The sequence below is a fragment of the Fistularia commersonii genome, chromosome 4 (genome assembly GCF_037954325.1).
Source record: "Fistularia commersonii isolate RoL2024-O1a breed Wild chromosome 4, RoL_Fcom_v1.0, whole genome shotgun sequence".
NCBI classification, from domain to species: Eukaryota; Metazoa; Chordata; class Actinopteri; order Syngnathiformes; family Fistulariidae; genus Fistularia; species Fistularia commersonii.
The window spans coordinates 21,120,848-21,138,372 of record NC_141287.1 but is presented as its reverse complement, the minus strand read 5'-3'; the positions used below and the strand labels follow the sequence as shown (position 1 = coordinate 21,138,372).

At 41.5% G+C, this 17,525-nt stretch overlaps 2 protein-coding genes across 2 annotated transcripts; both read right to left on the bottom strand.

Annotated features, from left to right (window-relative positions):
- Positions 1 to 126: 126 nt before the first annotated feature.
- Positions 127 to 5,373, bottom strand: LOC147235116 (trans-1,2-dihydrobenzene-1,2-diol dehydrogenase-like). The gene is made up of 7 exons (XM_086145987.1): positions 5,205 to 5,373; positions 4,218 to 4,329; positions 3,455 to 3,618; positions 1,783 to 2,035; positions 1,579 to 1,703; positions 873 to 1,023; positions 127 to 353 (listed from the first exon to the last, which is right to left on the bottom strand). The coding sequence occupies exons 1-7, from the start codon at positions 5,292 to 5,294 to the stop codon at positions 241 to 243; spliced, it is 1,008 nt and encodes a 335-aa protein (XP_086002113.1). The 5' UTR covers positions 5,295 to 5,373; the 3' UTR covers positions 127 to 240.
- A 2,301-nt stretch (positions 5,374 to 7,674) lies between these two features.
- LOC147235115 (tubulin alpha chain-like) lies at positions 7,675 to 14,630 on the bottom strand. Its single transcript, XM_086145980.1, has 4 exons — positions 14,511 to 14,630; positions 11,174 to 11,396; positions 10,939 to 11,087; positions 7,675 to 8,853 (listed from the first exon to the last, which is right to left on the bottom strand). Exons 1-4 carry the CDS (start codon positions 14,511 to 14,513, stop codon positions 7,879 to 7,881), a joined length of 1,350 nt encoding a protein of 449 aa, XP_086002106.1. The 5' UTR covers positions 14,514 to 14,630; the 3' UTR covers positions 7,675 to 7,878.
- Between the last annotated feature and the right edge of the window lie 2,895 nt (positions 14,631 to 17,525).

The following is a 17,525-nucleotide window of genomic DNA, read 5'->3' as shown; positions in this document are numbered from 1 at the left end:
TGCTGAATATACCCCCTCTTTCAACGTCATACAGGAAATTCTGCAACTTGCGTGTGCGAAATACCGTTTCCCAACTTGAAAAGAACATGATTACTAATGCAAGAAATCAAAAAAGACGTTTCTAAATTCTGGTGCAGGCACATTACAACCATTTCTTTATTGCAGAATATACGTTCTACTATTATGGTATTTGTACTAATTGTACATGTCTGAACAGTAGGAAGACATTACTGAGACACATCATGAAGCATTGTCCTGGTCATATGTGACCCCCAGCTGTCTTCTTGCCTCATCTATTATTTCTGCCAGCAGGCCGGAGTGATGCCACGGCATCCCTGGACTCTCCTTCATTCCTGTCATGTAACAAGAAATCATGCTGTATCAAACGCAACTGTAATAATTAGCCACAAGTATTTATCATTAGAGTAAACAAAGATGCTGTCTTTATATTTCTACCAGAAAGAAGCTCTTTAGAAAAGTGGTTTGCAACGTGTCATTGTAAGACCCACTTATTCCAAAGTACCAATCGAGCAGCAGTGGCGTCGTCTCTGCGACCGGTGATTCGACTGCAAAGGCTGACAGGAGTGTGAGCTTAGCTCTAAAATATTCATTTTCTATTCAAGTTCTTGCCCTGTTTCTGATGTTATTTGGTTTACTTGTTGAGTGGTCACCGAAGCATAGACTGCCACGCGGTTTATTCCAATACGGTCAATGTTCCTGTTTAATGGCGCGTTCACCGTGCAATTAAAACCGACTGCTGCCGTTGAGTGATGCTCTGGCTGCAACAGCGACAACAATCCAAGCCTTTTCTGAATCCACTTGAGTCTTGAGGGAAAACGCATATTTTCAGAACCATTTTTAGCCTTTCCTACCTTTCAGTAGACACTGGCGGACCTCCTCAGCTTCATATCGTAGTCCCACGCTGTTGGTGAAGTTTAGTGGCATGCCAGCTTCGGGCAGCGGGAACTCCAGCTCTTTTCCGTTCACTACCAAATGTGTGGGGCACCACATATGATGGGGGACCTGATTGGGAATTCACATTGATGACATTACTAATGGATCTGTTGGCCTTAACAGAGTGCATTTTTTGCTAAGTTGTCTTTTTATTATTTACAATTCTCAAAAGGAGAACACTGAAGGGGTGCCATCTTATTATTGTACGGGTCCATCGGATATTTTTATTGCAAATCATCTTGCCTGCAGGAATGATTCTGTTGAATAGAGTAGAACTGAATTGTTTTTGAATGGATTCAGTCCACAACATGGACACCTGTGGATTATAGACAAGTGCAGCCTATATATGTACACATAGATTTATTTTGATATTTTTAGCCGGTGCGGCTTCCATTCAGGTGTGCTGAATCGTCCGGAAATGACGGCAGTCTAATGATCTTGTAACGGGACAACACAGTGATGGTTTTAGCTCCGCAGATGCCCGTGTGGTGACCCGAATGCAAGCTATGAGCAGACGTGAGCCTATGACCCAGGACCGAGCCATAGATTATATTCTTTCTTTCCATTTGTTCTCGTCTTGGGACACACTTTTATATTTCCAAGGCATGCTATGTTTGCCGGTACCTTGACGGTGCCTTTGGTACCATTGATAACAGCATCGCAGGTCAACATGGCAGTGATGGAGCAAGTGCAAATGGCCAGTCTGTTTCCGGAGAACTTCAGGACCACAACGGCAGCGCCGTCAACTCCTGCGCAGATGATGTTGTCGGACGGTTAAAATAGGAAGATTTATAAACAGACCGAGACGCGCGCCGGTGGTGTATTTACCCGTATCGATGCGATGTCCAGTTGCTTGGATAGAAACAGGCCTCTCCCCGTTGAACGCCATGAGGACAAACTGCAGACAGTAGATGCCCAGGTCCAGCAGCGCCCCTCCGCCGAACTGCTTCTCCGCCAGGCGTGGTATGTGAGCGAGAGGAGCGCCGAGGTCGGCTCTCACCAGCTGGACTTCGCCCAGCTCACCCAGGCTCAGCGTTCTTTTCACTTCAAGAAAGGCGGGGAAGAAGCGTGTCCAGATCGCCTGGATCGAGCGCATGGGACAGAAAGGTCAAAAAAAAAAAAAAAAAAAAAAACAGAAAACAGGTTGTTTATTTTTGTCACTTATTGTTATTGTCACGCTGTTTCTGTGCTTATTCTTGTTGTTGTTGTTTTGGTTGTCTACTCTCACCCTCACGTTTTTTTTTTTTTCTTTCTCATTCTGTTGTCTATTCTTATCCTTGTTGTTATTCACTCTGCTGGATGTCTTTTTCTATCTTTTAATTGTCTCTCTTATTCATACACAGCTCAGAAACATAAAGTGAACACTAAAATAACACATCCTAGATCTGGATGAATGAAATATTTGTATGAAATACTTTGTTTTTGACATTGTTGAATATGCCAACAACAAAATCACACCAGAATGATAATGAATGGAAATCCAACATACAAACCCATGGAGGCCTGGATTTGGAGTCACATTCAAAATGAAAGTGGAAAAACACACAACGTTGATATAATGTCCTTAAAACAACTCAAAATCAGTGTTGCTTCCTAAGTGGACAGTTTGATTTCACATAAGTGTGATTGACATTGTGTTGTTTAAGTGTTCCCTTTATTTTTTGAGCAGTACATATATATATATATATATATATATATATATATATATATATATATATATATATATACATACCGTATTTTCTGGACTATAGAGTGCACCTGTAAATAAGCCGCATCCGCTCTTAAAAAAAAAAAAAAAAAAGGAAAAAAAATATATACAAGCCGCACCAGGCTATAAGCCGCAGATATCTATGTTGAAAAGAAATGTCCTCCAGGACATTTTCAAGTTCAGGCCACCTGCTTTTATGCCCTCTGAAAGCTTTTTTTGACTTTTAGCATTACATGAGCTCTTCCCGCTGCCGCCTCCAATGTCTTACCATAGATTCATTGACGCTAAGCTTGCGTTTCCTTCGTGGATAGCAAGCTCGATGTCCTTCGACTTAAAACTTGCATCATACGAGCTTCTTCTTGTGGTTTCCATGATGAAGGGGCGAGGATTTGAAAATGAGTACCAGTTGGTAATTTGTCGTGCGTGTTCTATCTGCTTTTTATCTGCTCTTTCTGCTATTCTTCTTTGCATTGATTTATACGTCTTATCTTATTTTGGAGTCTACTTCCGCCCCCTAGCGGTGGAAGAAAAATCCATAGAATAGCCGCACTTTTGTATACGCCGCATGGTTCAAAAGCTAGGAAAAAAGTAGCGGCTTATAGTCCAGAAAGTACGGTATAAATATATATATACACACAACAATAACATAAACAACAATGACAATATCAATAAATATGAGTGTATATATATACACTCTTATTGTTGAGTGTATATTACTTCACTGCTGTGAAAAGAATTTCCCCAATGGGGATCGACAAAGTATATCTTATCTTATCTTAAAAACAGACGTACCTCCATAAGAAAGACGCTGTTTCGTCGGGCAGCGCTGATGAGTTCCTGCACCTCCCTGGAATTCATAGCAAGGGGTTTTTCGATTAGCACGCTCCGCTTGGACTCCATGAAGAGCTTTCCTGCGCTCAGGTGGAATGGATGGATGGTGCCAACGTACACCACATCTGGAGAGGACGAAAAAACGATGTTTAGAAAAGTAACTGAGCAATGTTTTAGTTCAAGTAAAGGAAAATAGCATTACATTGCGACAAGGGGCGCGCACGTGGCGTGTTCGCTCTTCCACGCCGTACGTTCACAGTGTCTAATTTCAATCCTTTCATTTTATCATCCAAAGAAATGCTGGCTTTCAAACTCACCAAATCTATTTTTCTTTTTTTATTAAAAAATAATTTTAGCTGATTTTTTTTTGTGCCTGAGATTTACTTTCATGTAATATTCATCAAACATTTGCTTTTCTTTCATTAGTTATGGAATCGTCGGGTTTTTTTTTTTCAGATTTTTGGGTAAAGAAATACACACATGCAGTAATATTGGTTTTATTTATACTATTTATGCCTCGCTATCTCTCCATTTTGCCTGATGTGAATACATTTTGTGCATAAATTATAAGAAAACTATTAGAAGTCTAGTCCTTGTGTTAGAAATGGGAGTGTCAACCATCAACGGGGCACAATGAAACAATGTGCGAATAATCTGGGATTCAAACCTGTTCCTCTGATTCTGTGAATATAGAGACGTGCAAAGGAATGAGGAGGGAACGTACCAACATCTGAATCCTGCGCCAGTTCCTCATAACTGCCGTATGCACGAGGGATGTTGTGCTTGTCTGCAAAGTCTCGTGCGTGCTGCAGGTCCCGTGCCGCGACGGCAATGATCTGAAGATTGAATAATAAAAGCGGTAAAGATAATAAAAACCCTTTGGGGAATTTATATATTCATCCTCATGGATCCCATGGAATAATAGGTCAAAATATTTAATTCAAATTTAAAACAATCTCCATATTCATATCTGCACACCATACTTTTGCACTTTTTCAGCAAAACTGTCGCTGTGAATACAGACGTGTGAGTGTTTAGATTCCTATCCCATAAGTGTGGTGCAAAACCAGAATTAAATTTGTATTTGTTTGTTTGTTTAGAAGTTTATTAGGACAGTGTACAACTACATTAAGCACAGAGGCAGAGATGTTTGTACCAGATTATAGCTCATAGCTAATTTCCATCTGTCGTCCGGTACAATACAAATATAAAACTGTATAAGATAAACAATATATATAAAATATACAGATAGGCAATAAAATAACTATACAATATATAAACAGACAATAAAATATGTCTTTTGCAAGTTGAAAGTGCTTTTTTTAGATCCCAAACTTGACCCAAACTTTTTAGATTTAGATCCCAAACTCTGACATGCACTGATAGAAAAGTGTTGCCATGAACGTCATAAAACAATGCAAAAGTAATACTTTTTAAATCTTTCAAAAAGCAGATAAGAAGCAAATACGACCAACAGGTCGGTCCGCAGGTACAAACTTTGCATAAGTGTGTTTCGCAGCAGTTCACACACCCGGGGAGGCCGGAGGGTGACGTCATCGCTTTACGACAAATGAGGCTGATTTACGGCAGCCGTCCGAGGCGTTGCCTAGCGACGGCCACGCGTCGCCTGCACCGAGTAAAAGCCGCGATCTCCTCGGCGTTTACCATCTCTGGTCCTTCAACAAACATCTGACGGCGAGAAGAAGTTTACCTGGTGGTCCTCTGCAGACAGCGTCCGCAAAGCCACCGAGAAGTCGTGACTGATCTTGCCCGCGCTGCATATCCCCCACCGTGTTGCCATGGCAACCCGGCCTCGATCAAGCGAAGAGGAGGATTTAATCCGAGGCGTCGAGGGTGGCGTTTGTTTGCGTGAACGCACCGCCCGCAGACACACGGGGGCGCCGAACGTCTCCCGCCGTTCGACCGGTGTCACTCCGCTGAAAAAAATAGACCCCCATCTCAAGAACAGGCTAAAAAGCATCACAGATTATTTGTGCATTTCAAAAAAAGCACGCATAAAGATAATATAATATCTGACTTTATGGTGTTGTAGCGAGTCACGGATGTCGGGGTTTATGTCGATGCTTGTTTTCTGTGATTTGGAGGTCGCTGGGAGTGTTGTGGTTCGGAGGTGCGATGCATTCTGGGGTTTTTACCTGGACTGGAGCGGCGCAGCTGTGGCCGACGACAGCTGACGCTCATTAAACGGACGTTTCACCGTCACCCGGATGATCCTCTGACTAAAACGCTTCGGTAGTGCGACCAGGTGGGCTGTAGCAAAGTAAGAAACTGGGTCAGGGATAACTTGCTCTCAGGATTTATAACATAACATATGGATCACACATAAAACACAACATTGTACAGCGATTCAACACAGAACCACGAGAAGCTCCCAACATTCATCATCGCTTGCAAAGGATTCTGGGGTTCTGGGCCAGTATTTTAATGAACGTGGCCGATCTTACTATCTAATATCCCCCTTGGGATTAATAGTCCTCTGTCTATGTCTATGCAAAGGAATAAGGAGATCAATTCCAGGGGCCTCGAACTGGAAGAGAGAGACTTGTGGATCGCACTCCTCGGCCTCCCTGCTCAGGTCTACTCAGAGGTGCTGGAGAGGAGGGTCCGCCGGGTCGTCGAACCTCGGATCCAGAGGGACCCGTGTGGTTTTCGCCCTGGTCGTGGAACAGCCGACCAGCTCTATAAGCTCGGCGGGTCCTCGAGGGGCCGTTGGAGTTTGATCAACCAGTCTACATGTGTTTGTGGATCTGGAGAAGGTATTTTACCGTGTCCTGACGGCAACCCTGCGGGGGGTGCTCCGGGTGCTCAACTATGCAACTGAAGAAGTTGCCGAGGATCTTAGACGACATGCCGAACCTCCTCAGGAAGTCCAGCCGCTTTTGAGCTCTCCTGACCGTCTGCGTGGGGTTGAGGGACCAGGTGAGGCCCTGGCTTATGTGGACACTCAGGTGTTTGAAACTGCTCACCCTCTCCTTCCTCATGTCCACCGGTATCTCCTCGGTCTTGTCCGTGGTGAGGTTGACCGCCCGCCTCCATCCTGTAGGCCAGGGGTGTCAAACATACGGCCCGCAGGCCGGAATCGGGCCGCAAAGGGGTTCGACCAGACCCGCAGGATAATTTTGAAAGTGAAAAAATGCATGAAAGACAAAGATTTTTTTTTTTTAATTAAATGCAATTCAAGAATTTTGGTCAGGGAAGACGGAATCTGCATCACTGAGACGGACCAATCAGCAGACGTTATCAATGTACCACCTGCTGCTCGTTATGATGTTTTTTTCTACCCTGTTCTCCACCTCCCCGCTACTCCCTCATTAGCCAAACTGTCGTTATCAAAATAGAGAAAAGTAGTTAAAGAGTGTAGAATTTTCAAAGAAAAACGGACTACGTCCTATATTTTTGTCCTATATTTAGTTTTGTGCCTTTGTACGATCAGTGGGATCGCATGATCACATGATTGCAATGCATACATGTGAATGATAAAAGTAAATTGCACTTTTGTCTAAGGAAACATGAGGTGTTTCATGAAAAGTTTTATAAAGGGATTGGTCATGAAATTCCAAGATTTTCAAAATGTCCTTGTACTTCTCCGCACCAAAACAGAGGAAAGACATGATATTTTGGTTCTTTATTGCGGAGTATGCCATTATTTTAACGGTCCGGCCCACTTGACGTCCACCTAGGCCGTATGTGGCCCACCATGAGAAAGGAGTTTGACACTCCTGCTGTAGGCCGTTTCGTCTCCGCCGTGATGCGTCCTGTCACTGTGGTGTCGCCTGAGAACTTCAGGATGACGACGTCCTCGTGGGAGGTGACAGTCGTGGGTGAACAGAGTGCAGAGGATGGACATTTTGTGTGTGTTAGTGGGGTGTGACCATGTTGAATGCGGAGCTGTAGTCCACAAAGTATCTTGATGTAGGAGGCTGTGGCATCTGAGGTGGACCTGTTGGGTCGGTATGTGAGGTTCAGAGGGTCCAGGTGTTCGGGGATGTCCTTCTGAATGTGGGCCGGCACCGCTTTCTAGAAGTTCTTCAGAACAAGTAAACATAGAAATATGCGTCGCTCTCGTCTCCTCTGATACGATCAGAACTAAAGTGGAGGAGGAATAATGTATGGCATGAATATCTCAATATTATTTAAAAAAAAAACAAACGGAAGACAAATAAATTATGGGGACCATTTATTGAACAACCACACAGATCTTGGAAAAATCCGGTTATTGTGTCTTTTTGATAAAGCTAATATGAAATAAAATTCATCAAATTTCAAGGCACAAAAACAAAGAAGAGTCAAGCATCAGACTTGGAAAAACAACAAAAAAGATATTTCTGAATTCTATTCAATAAATAGATCAGTTTTGTTCCAGTCTAATATTCTTCTCCTTCTTCATCCTCCTCAAATGAGTCGATCCCCACCTCCTCGTAATCCTTCTCCAGGGCGGCCATGTCTTCCCTGGCCTCGGAGAACTCTCCCTCCTCCATTCCCTCCCCGACGTACCAGTGAACGAAGGCCCTCTTGGCGTACATGAGGTCGAACTTGTGGTCGAGTCGAGCCCAGGCCTCGGCGATGGCGGTGGTGTTGCTCAGCATGCAGACGGCCCTCTGCACCTTGGCCAGGTCTCCTCCGGGAACCACCGTCGGAGGCTGGTAGTTGATGCCCACCTTGAAGCCGGTGGGACACCAGTCCACGAACTGGATGGTGCGCTTGGTCTTGATGGCGGCGATGGCGACGTTGACGTCCTTGGGCACCACGTCCCCGCGGTACAGCAGGCAGCAGGCCATGTATTTACCGTGGCGAGGGTCGCACTTCACCATCTGGTTGGCCGGCTCGAAGCAGGCGTTGGTGATCTCGGCCACGGAGAGCTGCTCGTGGTAGGCTTTCTCGGCGGAGATGACCGGGGCGTAGGTGGCCAGAGGGAAGTGGATACGAGGGTAGGGCACCAAGTTGGTCTGGAACTCCGTCAGGTCCACGTTCAGAGCGCCGTCGAAGCGAAGCGACGCCGTGATGGAAGACACGATCTGGCTGATGAGGCGATTGAGGTTGGTGTAGGATGGGCGTTCGATATCGAGGTTTCTGCGGCAGATGTCGTAGATGGCTTCGTTGTCCACCATGAAGGCACAGTCAGAATGCTCCAGGGTGGTGTGGGTGGTCAGGATGGAGTTGTAGGGTTCCACCACCGCTGTGGAAACCTGGGGGGCCGGGTAGATCGCGAACTCGAGCTTCGACTTTTTACCAAAATCGACAGAGAGTCTCTCCATCAGCAGGGAGGTGAAACCGGACCCGGTGCCTCCGCCGAAGGAGTGGAAGACCAGGAAGCCTTGGAGGCCGGTGCACTGGTCAGCCTGGAGACACAGTGAGGATTTGAATGATCAACATGTGGAGAAGGATGGAGGTTGACCAACCACAGAAGCAGGACTTTGTGCTGGTTGCGTTTCGCTCAATGAAGCGGCACCTCAGATCGCACAATAGATTTTACCACAACGAGGGGTATTTAAGTGATCTGACAGAAGTAGCCACAAAAATCCTTGCCCAACTCTACTGTAAAAAGTGTGAAAAATCATATCTCTCAACCTGACCAGCATCAGACTCAAACAGCCGACACTCATTCTTCTTGCAAATGTAACTGCTGCCAATTTAAAGTTTACTCCTCCTTGCACCTGCACGTTGTGAGTTGCACATCGAGCTGCACTCAAATGTCTTGTAATACTGCCACTGTTCATATTTATATCTATAATAATACTTATAATAATGTTTACACTCTTCCGATCAGCACATATCTAAACGCACTGCGGACGGCAAAGTAGGAATCTCACTGTACAAGGAAACACGTTTGCACACTGCGCATGTGACGATACATGCTTTGAATCTTCTGATTGAGCCAATGCACTTATATGTATATTACATTCCCACAAGACGCAAAATGAACTGATTTTCCATTTATTTTTTCATGCCTTTAAGTATTTCATAAAAAGAGTTGCAAATTTTAATGTCCCATTTTTATCCTGTCATATTGTTTTTTCCATCTTGAATGATTTCCCCTGGGCAAATCTGCCTATAGGTATATCACCTAAATTGTTTAAAATTTTAATGTCAAATTTTTACCATGCCATATATATATTTTTTTTAATCTTGAATTATTATTACCTTTTTTTTTACAATCTTGAATTATTTCCCTCGGGCAAACTTGCCTAAATGTATGTCACAAAAAATGTTTAAAATTTTAATGTCCAACTTTTATCCTGCCATCTTTTTTTTCCTTTTTTAAATATAAATAAATCTTGAATTATTTTTTTTACAATCTTCTATTATCTCTCCCAGGCAAACTTGCCTAAAGGTATGTCACAAATACGGTTTAAAATTTTAATGTCCAATTTTTATCATGCCATATTATGCATATCATGCCTTTTTCTTGTTTTTTTTTTTCCAATCATGAATTATTTTTTTTCCAATCTAGACTTAATTCCCTCTGGAAAACTTGCTTGAAGGTATATCACAAAAACAGTTTCAAATTTGAATGTCCAATTTTTCACCTGCCATGTTTTTTTCCTTTTCTTGATTTTCTTTTTTTTTCTTCCAAAATTGAATTATTTTTTTCCAATCTTGAATTATTTCCCTCAAGCAAAATTGCTTAAAGGTATATCACAAAAAATGTTTAAAATTTAAATGTCCAACTTTTATCCTGCTATCTTTTTTTCCTTAAAAAAAAAAACAAAAAAAAAAAACCATCTTAAATTATTTTTTTTACAATCTTCTATTATCTCTCCCAGGCAAACTTGCCTTAAGGTATGTCACAAAAATTGTTTAAAATATTAATGTACAATTTTTATCATGCCATATTATTTTCCTATTTCTTGTTTTTATTTTTCCAATCATGAATTATTTCCCTCGGGCAAAATTGCTTAAAGGTATATCGCTAAAATAGTTTCAAATATGAATGTCCAATTTTTATCCTTCCATCTTTTTTTTTTCCTTTTTTTAAATTAAAAAAAAATCATGAATTATTTTTTTTACAATCTTCTGAATTATTTCTCCCATGCAAATTTGTCTAAAGGTATGTCACAAAAATTGTTTAAAATTTTAATGCCCAATTTTTATCGTGCCATATATTTTTCCTTTTTATTTAAAAAAAAACAAAACAAAAAAAAAACATCTTGAATTAATTTTTTACAATCTTCTTGAATCATTTCTTCCAGGCCAACTTACCTAAAGGTATGTCACAAAAATTGTTTAAAATTTTAATGTCCAATTTTTATCATGCCATATTTTTTTCCTTTTTCTTATTTTTTTTTTCCAATCTTGAATTATTTCTCTTGGGCAAAATAGCTTAAAGGTATATCACAAAAATAGTTTCAAATTCCATGTCCAATTTTTCCACTGTGCATGGGACAAGAAACACTTTGACTCTTGAACCTCCCCACGTGCCTCACCAATTTCCGGATTCTGTCAAGAACGGAGTCGATGATCTCTTTTCCGATGGTGTAGTGTCCCCGGGCGTAATTGTTGGCCGCATCTTCCTTCCCTGAGATCAGCTGCTCGGGGTGAAAGAGCTGGCGGTACGTTCCGGTGCGAACCTCATCTGCAAAACGCACAAACGCAGCTCTCGGTCGGTGACAATTCTGAGCCGGCGGGAAGCGAATCTGTCTTTTTGGTCCGAGCACTGACCGATAACCGTGGGCTCCAGGTCCACAAAGATCGCCCTGGGGACGTACTTCCCGGCCCCGGTCTCGCTGAAGAAGGTGGTGAAGGAGTCGTCGTGGCCTCCCACGGGCTTCAGGCTGGGCATCTGGCCGTCCGGCTGGATGCCGTGCTCCAGGCAGTAGAGCTCCCAGCAGGTGTTCCCCATCTGGACGCCCGCCTGGCCTACGTGGACAGATATGCACTCGCGCTTGAAGCGGAGGTGGACGAGAAGAAGAGGAAAAACGTGAGCGGACGAACGACCGAGCGGAAGAAAACTCGGAGGTGGTTTCTTTGCGATAGGTTCCGTCTCAAAACCGTCGGGGATTTCGTTTGTGTCATTTTTGATTCCCGCAAGGAGTATTTACGCCTTTCTTTTTTCACGCTGGCTATAAACTGGCGTCCAGGTTCTTATTTTCAAAAGAGGATCTGCACTTAAACCTGCTGCTCAAATAAAGTCATGACATTTCAAACAAAATCTGAATCAACTTTGACTTGATGCCAAATCACAACACAACAGCTAAACTAGTTCTACTGTGGCTTTTCATGACATAACTAAAATAAAGAAATATTCAGATGATTTAAAAGCTCATTCACATTTGCTGATGTGTCTACTTTTAAAAAATATTTATTTGCTTCATCGTTGTTATATGAACCAGCTAATATGGTGGTGAAATACAAGCGCCACTGAAGTTCTATTATAAATATGAAGGGATCCTGTTCAGAATTCTCATGATTACACTCAGATACTGCTATGTTATGGAAATACATTAAAACAGACAGCAAAATGAATGTACTTGATCCAAAGTTCTACAAAAGTTCCATAATGGAGAGGTTTCGGAGACTGAGCTGGTGTGAAGAGGGCTATTAATCATGAGTGGACTTTAGCTAGCAACCTTATCAGTCAATGAAAAGCACTTTTTATAGTTATTTATTTTGATTAAATTTGTTTTAATGCATTGCCTTGCAGTTCAGAGCGACGTCTCTCGGAGCTTTGTATTTAACAACCGGAGCGACGGCTCCTCATATATTTTATTGTATTTCTTATTCTCCCTCCTACTATTATCTATTATTGTTATGTTTTTGCTTAAAACTCTGGCACAACAATTTCCTTCAGGATAAATAAAGTTGTTCTCATCTCATCTCATCTCAAAGACGGACTCGTTTCTTCTTTAAACGAATACGATCTCTCGGTTCCACAGTTCCGACCTTTCCGTTCCGTGCACGGACGCCTGCTATTTTTTTACACATCAGCCCGACATTACCCTTCTCAGGTGATGATATTGACAAGTTTTTGTGGGATTCAAGAGAATTATCCTTCCAAACTAGACGCACACGGAGCAAAATAACTTTTCTTGAAGTTCAGAGCCTAAGGAGACGATGATCTTCTGAACAGTTAATATGACTCTCCTTGAGGCAGCCTTGGTTTTCTAGGTCATCAGAGTTCTGCAGCAGCTATTTTAGGGTCCCTGCGCTAACCTGACACCCAGCTGGAAAGACACTGTTTGAGTAAACACTATCCGGCAGTCCCCAAAATAGTGGTCACTGTCAACTCAGGAACCTGGCAGTAAATAAAATCAGTTTGTAGCTCCTGTCCACCCGCAGGAGAAAAAAAAAGACTTTTTTAACCTCTTTAACACCAAAGCATGACACGTATGCTGCCGCTCGTCACGTCAGACAAATCGCTATTAAATACTGCCTCGATAAGAAATAACCCGCGCAAAATACGTCAAGGGAATCTTTGTACTTAAGACCTTAAAACACTTTATAGCCTTGACTTTGATTCTTTATAGTTTTATTTGTATTTCTTATTCTCACCCCCTTGTTTTTACTGTTTTTTACAATTTCCTACTATTACTAATTATTATTATGTTTTACTTGAAACTCTGGCACAACAATTTCCTTCGCCTAAGTTGTTCTTATTCTTATAAAGCACAATGTAACAAGAGCAACTCGGATTGTTTTGAATCAGCCTGTCGTGTGTTTTTCCACTTTCATTTGGAGTGTGACTCATACGTTGGATTTCCATTCATCATTTCGGTGTGATTTTGTTTCCGGCGCGTCCGACGACGTCAAGAACAAAATATCTCATGAGAATATGTCATTCATTCACTTCCAGGAGGTGTTACTTTCGTGTTCCCTTTAGGTTTTGCAGCAGCGTATATCGCTATCGGTCCAGTAGGTTGGTGCAATATGGTGTCGCAGAATTCAAGGTTAGCCAAGTTATTTACGGCACGGCTCAGCCTGGACTCGGACTTGGCACTTATTAGGCATCATTATTGGTCCTCGATCGGAAATGACGTTAATTCTTGAGCCAAGCGACCAAAAATCTCCCAGCGTCTTACTCCGCCCCTCCCTGAATTTACAGCTAGCTTGAGATAGAATCAATAAGAAATAAAAAGTCGCACACACGCTGAACCGGGCAGAGGGAAAACATGACGACAAGCACTTTTGTGACGAGTAATCGCAACTTCGATGGACGTTAATAGCCGGATTGTAGCGAGTGCAGTGCGAGTTTGAACATCAGGGGCTGTTTATTCAGGTCGCGTTTGCAGGCTGGGACGTCACCTTTGCTAATACGAGCAACTGCCAGTGTTCAGCGGCTGTTTATTTTATTGCCCAGTTCAAACAGAGCACAGGGCCCCTCGGGTGTGTGTGTGTGTGTGTGTGTGTGTCAGTGTATACACTGCTGACATGACAAGCCATGTCCAATCTTGGCGTCCCAAAGTAGCGTGCTGCAAATACGTCTGTTATTGTTGGGGAACGGAGTCGAATCCTTCAATACGATCTATAAAAGGGAATTCATTCCTCCTGCGCCGCGGCTGCTGGAGTTCAGACGGAACGAATTTCAGCCGCCAGAAAAACCTGCTGTAACACGGCGACTTCCTGACACACCTGCGCGTAGAAGAGGCGCACCTTAATTCCTAACTGACATGCTTACATCCACGTCACGCAGCTCCCGACCGACGGGCCAGAAGACGGAAAAAAAAAAATTGAAAAGAAATAAAAACGTGAGCATTGAAAAGGTAAAAAAAAGTGCTAAATATATGGAATATTTAGCACTCTATTTCTGACATTTCTGATGCAGGGGTCCCCCGCCGCAGGATCGGGGGGGTCCGAGGGCACAAGAGGCCGACCCGCGTGTTTTCCCCCGCAACATCCAAACGCAGACTCTTTGCTGACACGTCGATCCGCCGTCCAACTGACATTGCTGACTAAGTAAAGTCCATTTACTGAAGCCATCTGCACTTTGGGGACGTGTTTATACTTAAATCTACACATGTTTCCACAGATGAGCACAATAAACAAACAAGCAGATACTCACCATTTTGTCAGTTTAGATGGATTTGCTGGAATTGGGGGAAAAAAAAGAAAGCAATGCTGCAGTAGAGCTGGTCTCACTGCGGCCGTCGATGTGGTCCGAGTGAGAGAAAGTAGCAGGTGGGCGACGGAGCCGCGTTATTATAGCAAACTCAGGCCACGCCCACCTGTCACCGCCGCGGGGACGCGCCGCGGGAACGCGCACGGCGGAAAAAAATAAAAGCGCTCTCGACTCCATATAGAAAAACACGATTGGTTTACTTTCATTTTATGAATCGATTTTTTTTTTTTTAAATACAACATTAAGAAAAAAAAAACACGCTTGAAATTAACTTTGATTTTGATCAAAATGGTAAATAATAATACAATTTTTATTTTTATTTCATTTTAATTTGATTTCATTTATTTTTATTTTTATTTAAGGCTGTGTAAGACATACATGTGTGTGGAGGTACTCGGTCATCCAGGACATGGGGAATTCTTGTGGAAATCTTGTCTTGGCCACTGGGCTCGAATTTCTTCACTTGAAGACGTTTCAGCCCTCATTCCAGAGGCTTCTTCACTTCTAGTGATCTGTGGGGGAGTTTATGAATATAATATATACGGGCATATATACAGGACTGGCTCAGAAAAATTTGAATATTGTGATAAAGTTCTTTATCTTCTGTGATGCAATTAAAAACACACAAAAAATACTTTTTCATGATATTCTAATATTTTGAGATAGGATTTTTTTTAGTTTTTTTAAGAAGTAAGCCATAATCAGCAATATTGAAATAATAAAAGTCTTGCAATATTTCAGTTGATTTGTAATGACTCAAGAATGTATGACATTTTTGGTTTTTGTAATTGCTTTGCAGAAGATAAAGAACTTTATCACAATATTCTAATTTCCGGGATTGCCCTGTATACATATACATGTGTATATATATATATATATATATATGTGTGTGTGTGTGTGTGTGGGTGTGGGTGTGTGTATATATATATATATGTATATATATATATACATATACAAACATGTACATACACACATGATACATACATACATGATACGATGAAAATAGAAATAATAAAAGTGCCAAAGCTTTTCAAAAAGGTTGGATTTTTAGAAATGAGGAAGAGAAATACCCCTACATGATGTCATATTTCAAATAATCCCAGCTGTCAGTGAAGCCTTTATTTTGACGGGCAGGACTTGGGACTTCTGCACCAACACTGCATACAAATGCTATACTAAAGGTCCTTATTAAAAGACACAAATGACAATCATATTTTTTCAAGTGGTATCTAAAATAGAAGATAAAGTGACAGAAATGTTGGTGAAGTCTGAGGGAAAAAAAAAGCTGAAAATCTGCGGCCTGACGTCACCCCCGAGCTGCTGGACCCTTCATGTGAAATGTGAAGATCAAACACGGTTTTATCGCCTGACTGAGATCTGTGATCACCTCGACCTTCGGCAACTATCACCACAATATTAGAGGTAATAAATAATCATTAACTTGCTAAATTTGGGTTCATTGATGTGCTGGCCCTGGTAGACATGTATTTTAAAGTTGCACTTTTAGCATGTTTTGGGTTGAGATTTGGTTTTCTTGATTTAAAAAAGGCTTTAGATGAGAAATCTTCCTGATGTTACATATCTTTTTTTTCTAATTATTTGAGCCTATTTGACATTTATACATACACGTTTGCGTAGTAAAAAAAATAATAGAAACATAAGATAAGTAATAAATGATAAAACTTATTATTACAATTTTTTTTTTACCTTTTTCAGGTGTCTTCCTGATTATGTCACATTCAAAATATTTTCAATATTTTCATTTGCGTTGCATATACAATACAAGAGTATTACAAAATAACGAATAATTATAAATAAATGACATTTAATTTTGAAAAATGAAGATGCACATAAAACTGTATTTCTGTATTTTATTTTTATATCTATAAATACATATATACATATATGTGTCCATATACATGTACTGTATATATATTTTATATACATGCAGGCAAACACAGATATATATACATAAAGACATATATACATATACTGCACATACATATATATATCAAATTAAAAAGTTGGGGCCTGATCAAGATCCAGCGCCTTCTCAAACAAAGTCTGCAACTGTCAGGCCGCTCTGACGTCTGCACGAAATAAGCAGTGAACTTATGCTCTGCACACAAATATGTGTCTCCAGCCACATCTTCAACACCAGTGATTGAGACACATAAACATTTATAAACATGGACGTTCTCCTCGATGCAACTGAATTTCATAAACTCCTCCTGGTAGATGCAGTGGATAAAGAGATTTCAGCAGTTCCTTCACGATTTGCGGAATATCAGATACAATATCTTGTTTTGAGTTGAGCAAAAGAAGTCACCATAACAACACAGATACATTAGTTAGTCGCTGACTTCATGGCGGAATCGGCAGCAGAGATCTTGCACTTTTCTCACAAGCAAAAGGAGGTAGAAAGACGGCATTTTGAGAAACGTCAAAGTAACATGTCTTTCTAGAAAGAGCACATTCACCTCCAGGATCTCATAGAGAATTGGGAATCTCCTTTTTTTTCTCAAAATAAATACTTCCTCAACAAAGTCTGAAACATAATGAATTCCACCATGATTACTGGAAGGGGTGTTATTTTGCTTTTACCATATCATCCAACTCCTTTTAGCTCAAATATATTTGAGACAAAACCGACAGCTTCATAAGAGATATCTGCTAAAAAACAGTTTTGGAACTCAAACTAAAATAGATAAGAAATATTACCGCGGGCAACCCTTTCAGATATTCCACGACATAATGTGTAAGTTCTGGAGGACAAGATGTTTTTGAATAGTGCGCACATGAGCGCGTGAGAGGCGTAATCTTTTGCTATATAATCGGCTCAAGGTCAAATTACTATGAGGATCTGCCACGAGAATGTAAGCGTGAGTGCAATGCTGATAAAAAAACGGTGCCTCCCGCCTCAGGGCGGGTGTGGCGGACACTGCGGTCACCAGAATG

Excerpts from the sequence above, each read along its gene's own strand:
- LOC147235116 (XM_086145987.1), bottom strand. The coding sequence starts at position 5,294 with ATGGCAACACGGTGGGGGATATGCAGCGCGGGCAAGATCAGTCACGAC. Across the intron at positions 3,619-4,217 it reads GGCGCAGGATTCAGATGTTG|ATGTGGTGTACGTTGGCACC; the intron begins GTACGTTCCCTC and ends CGTCCTCTCCAG. Across the intron at positions 1,024-1,578 it reads GTACCAAAGGCACCGTCAAG|GTCCCCCATCATATGTGGTG; the intron begins GTACCGGCAAAC and ends ATTCCCAATCAG.
- LOC147235115 (XM_086145980.1), bottom strand. Across the intron at positions 11,088-11,173 it reads CCTGGAGCCCACGGTTATCG|ATGAGGTTCGCACCGGAACG; the intron begins GTCAGTGCTCGG and ends TGCGTTTTGCAG. Across the intron at positions 8,854-10,938 it reads TTGACAGAATCCGGAAATTG|GCTGACCAGTGCACCGGCCT; the intron begins GTGAGGCACGTG and ends CTGTGTCTCCAG.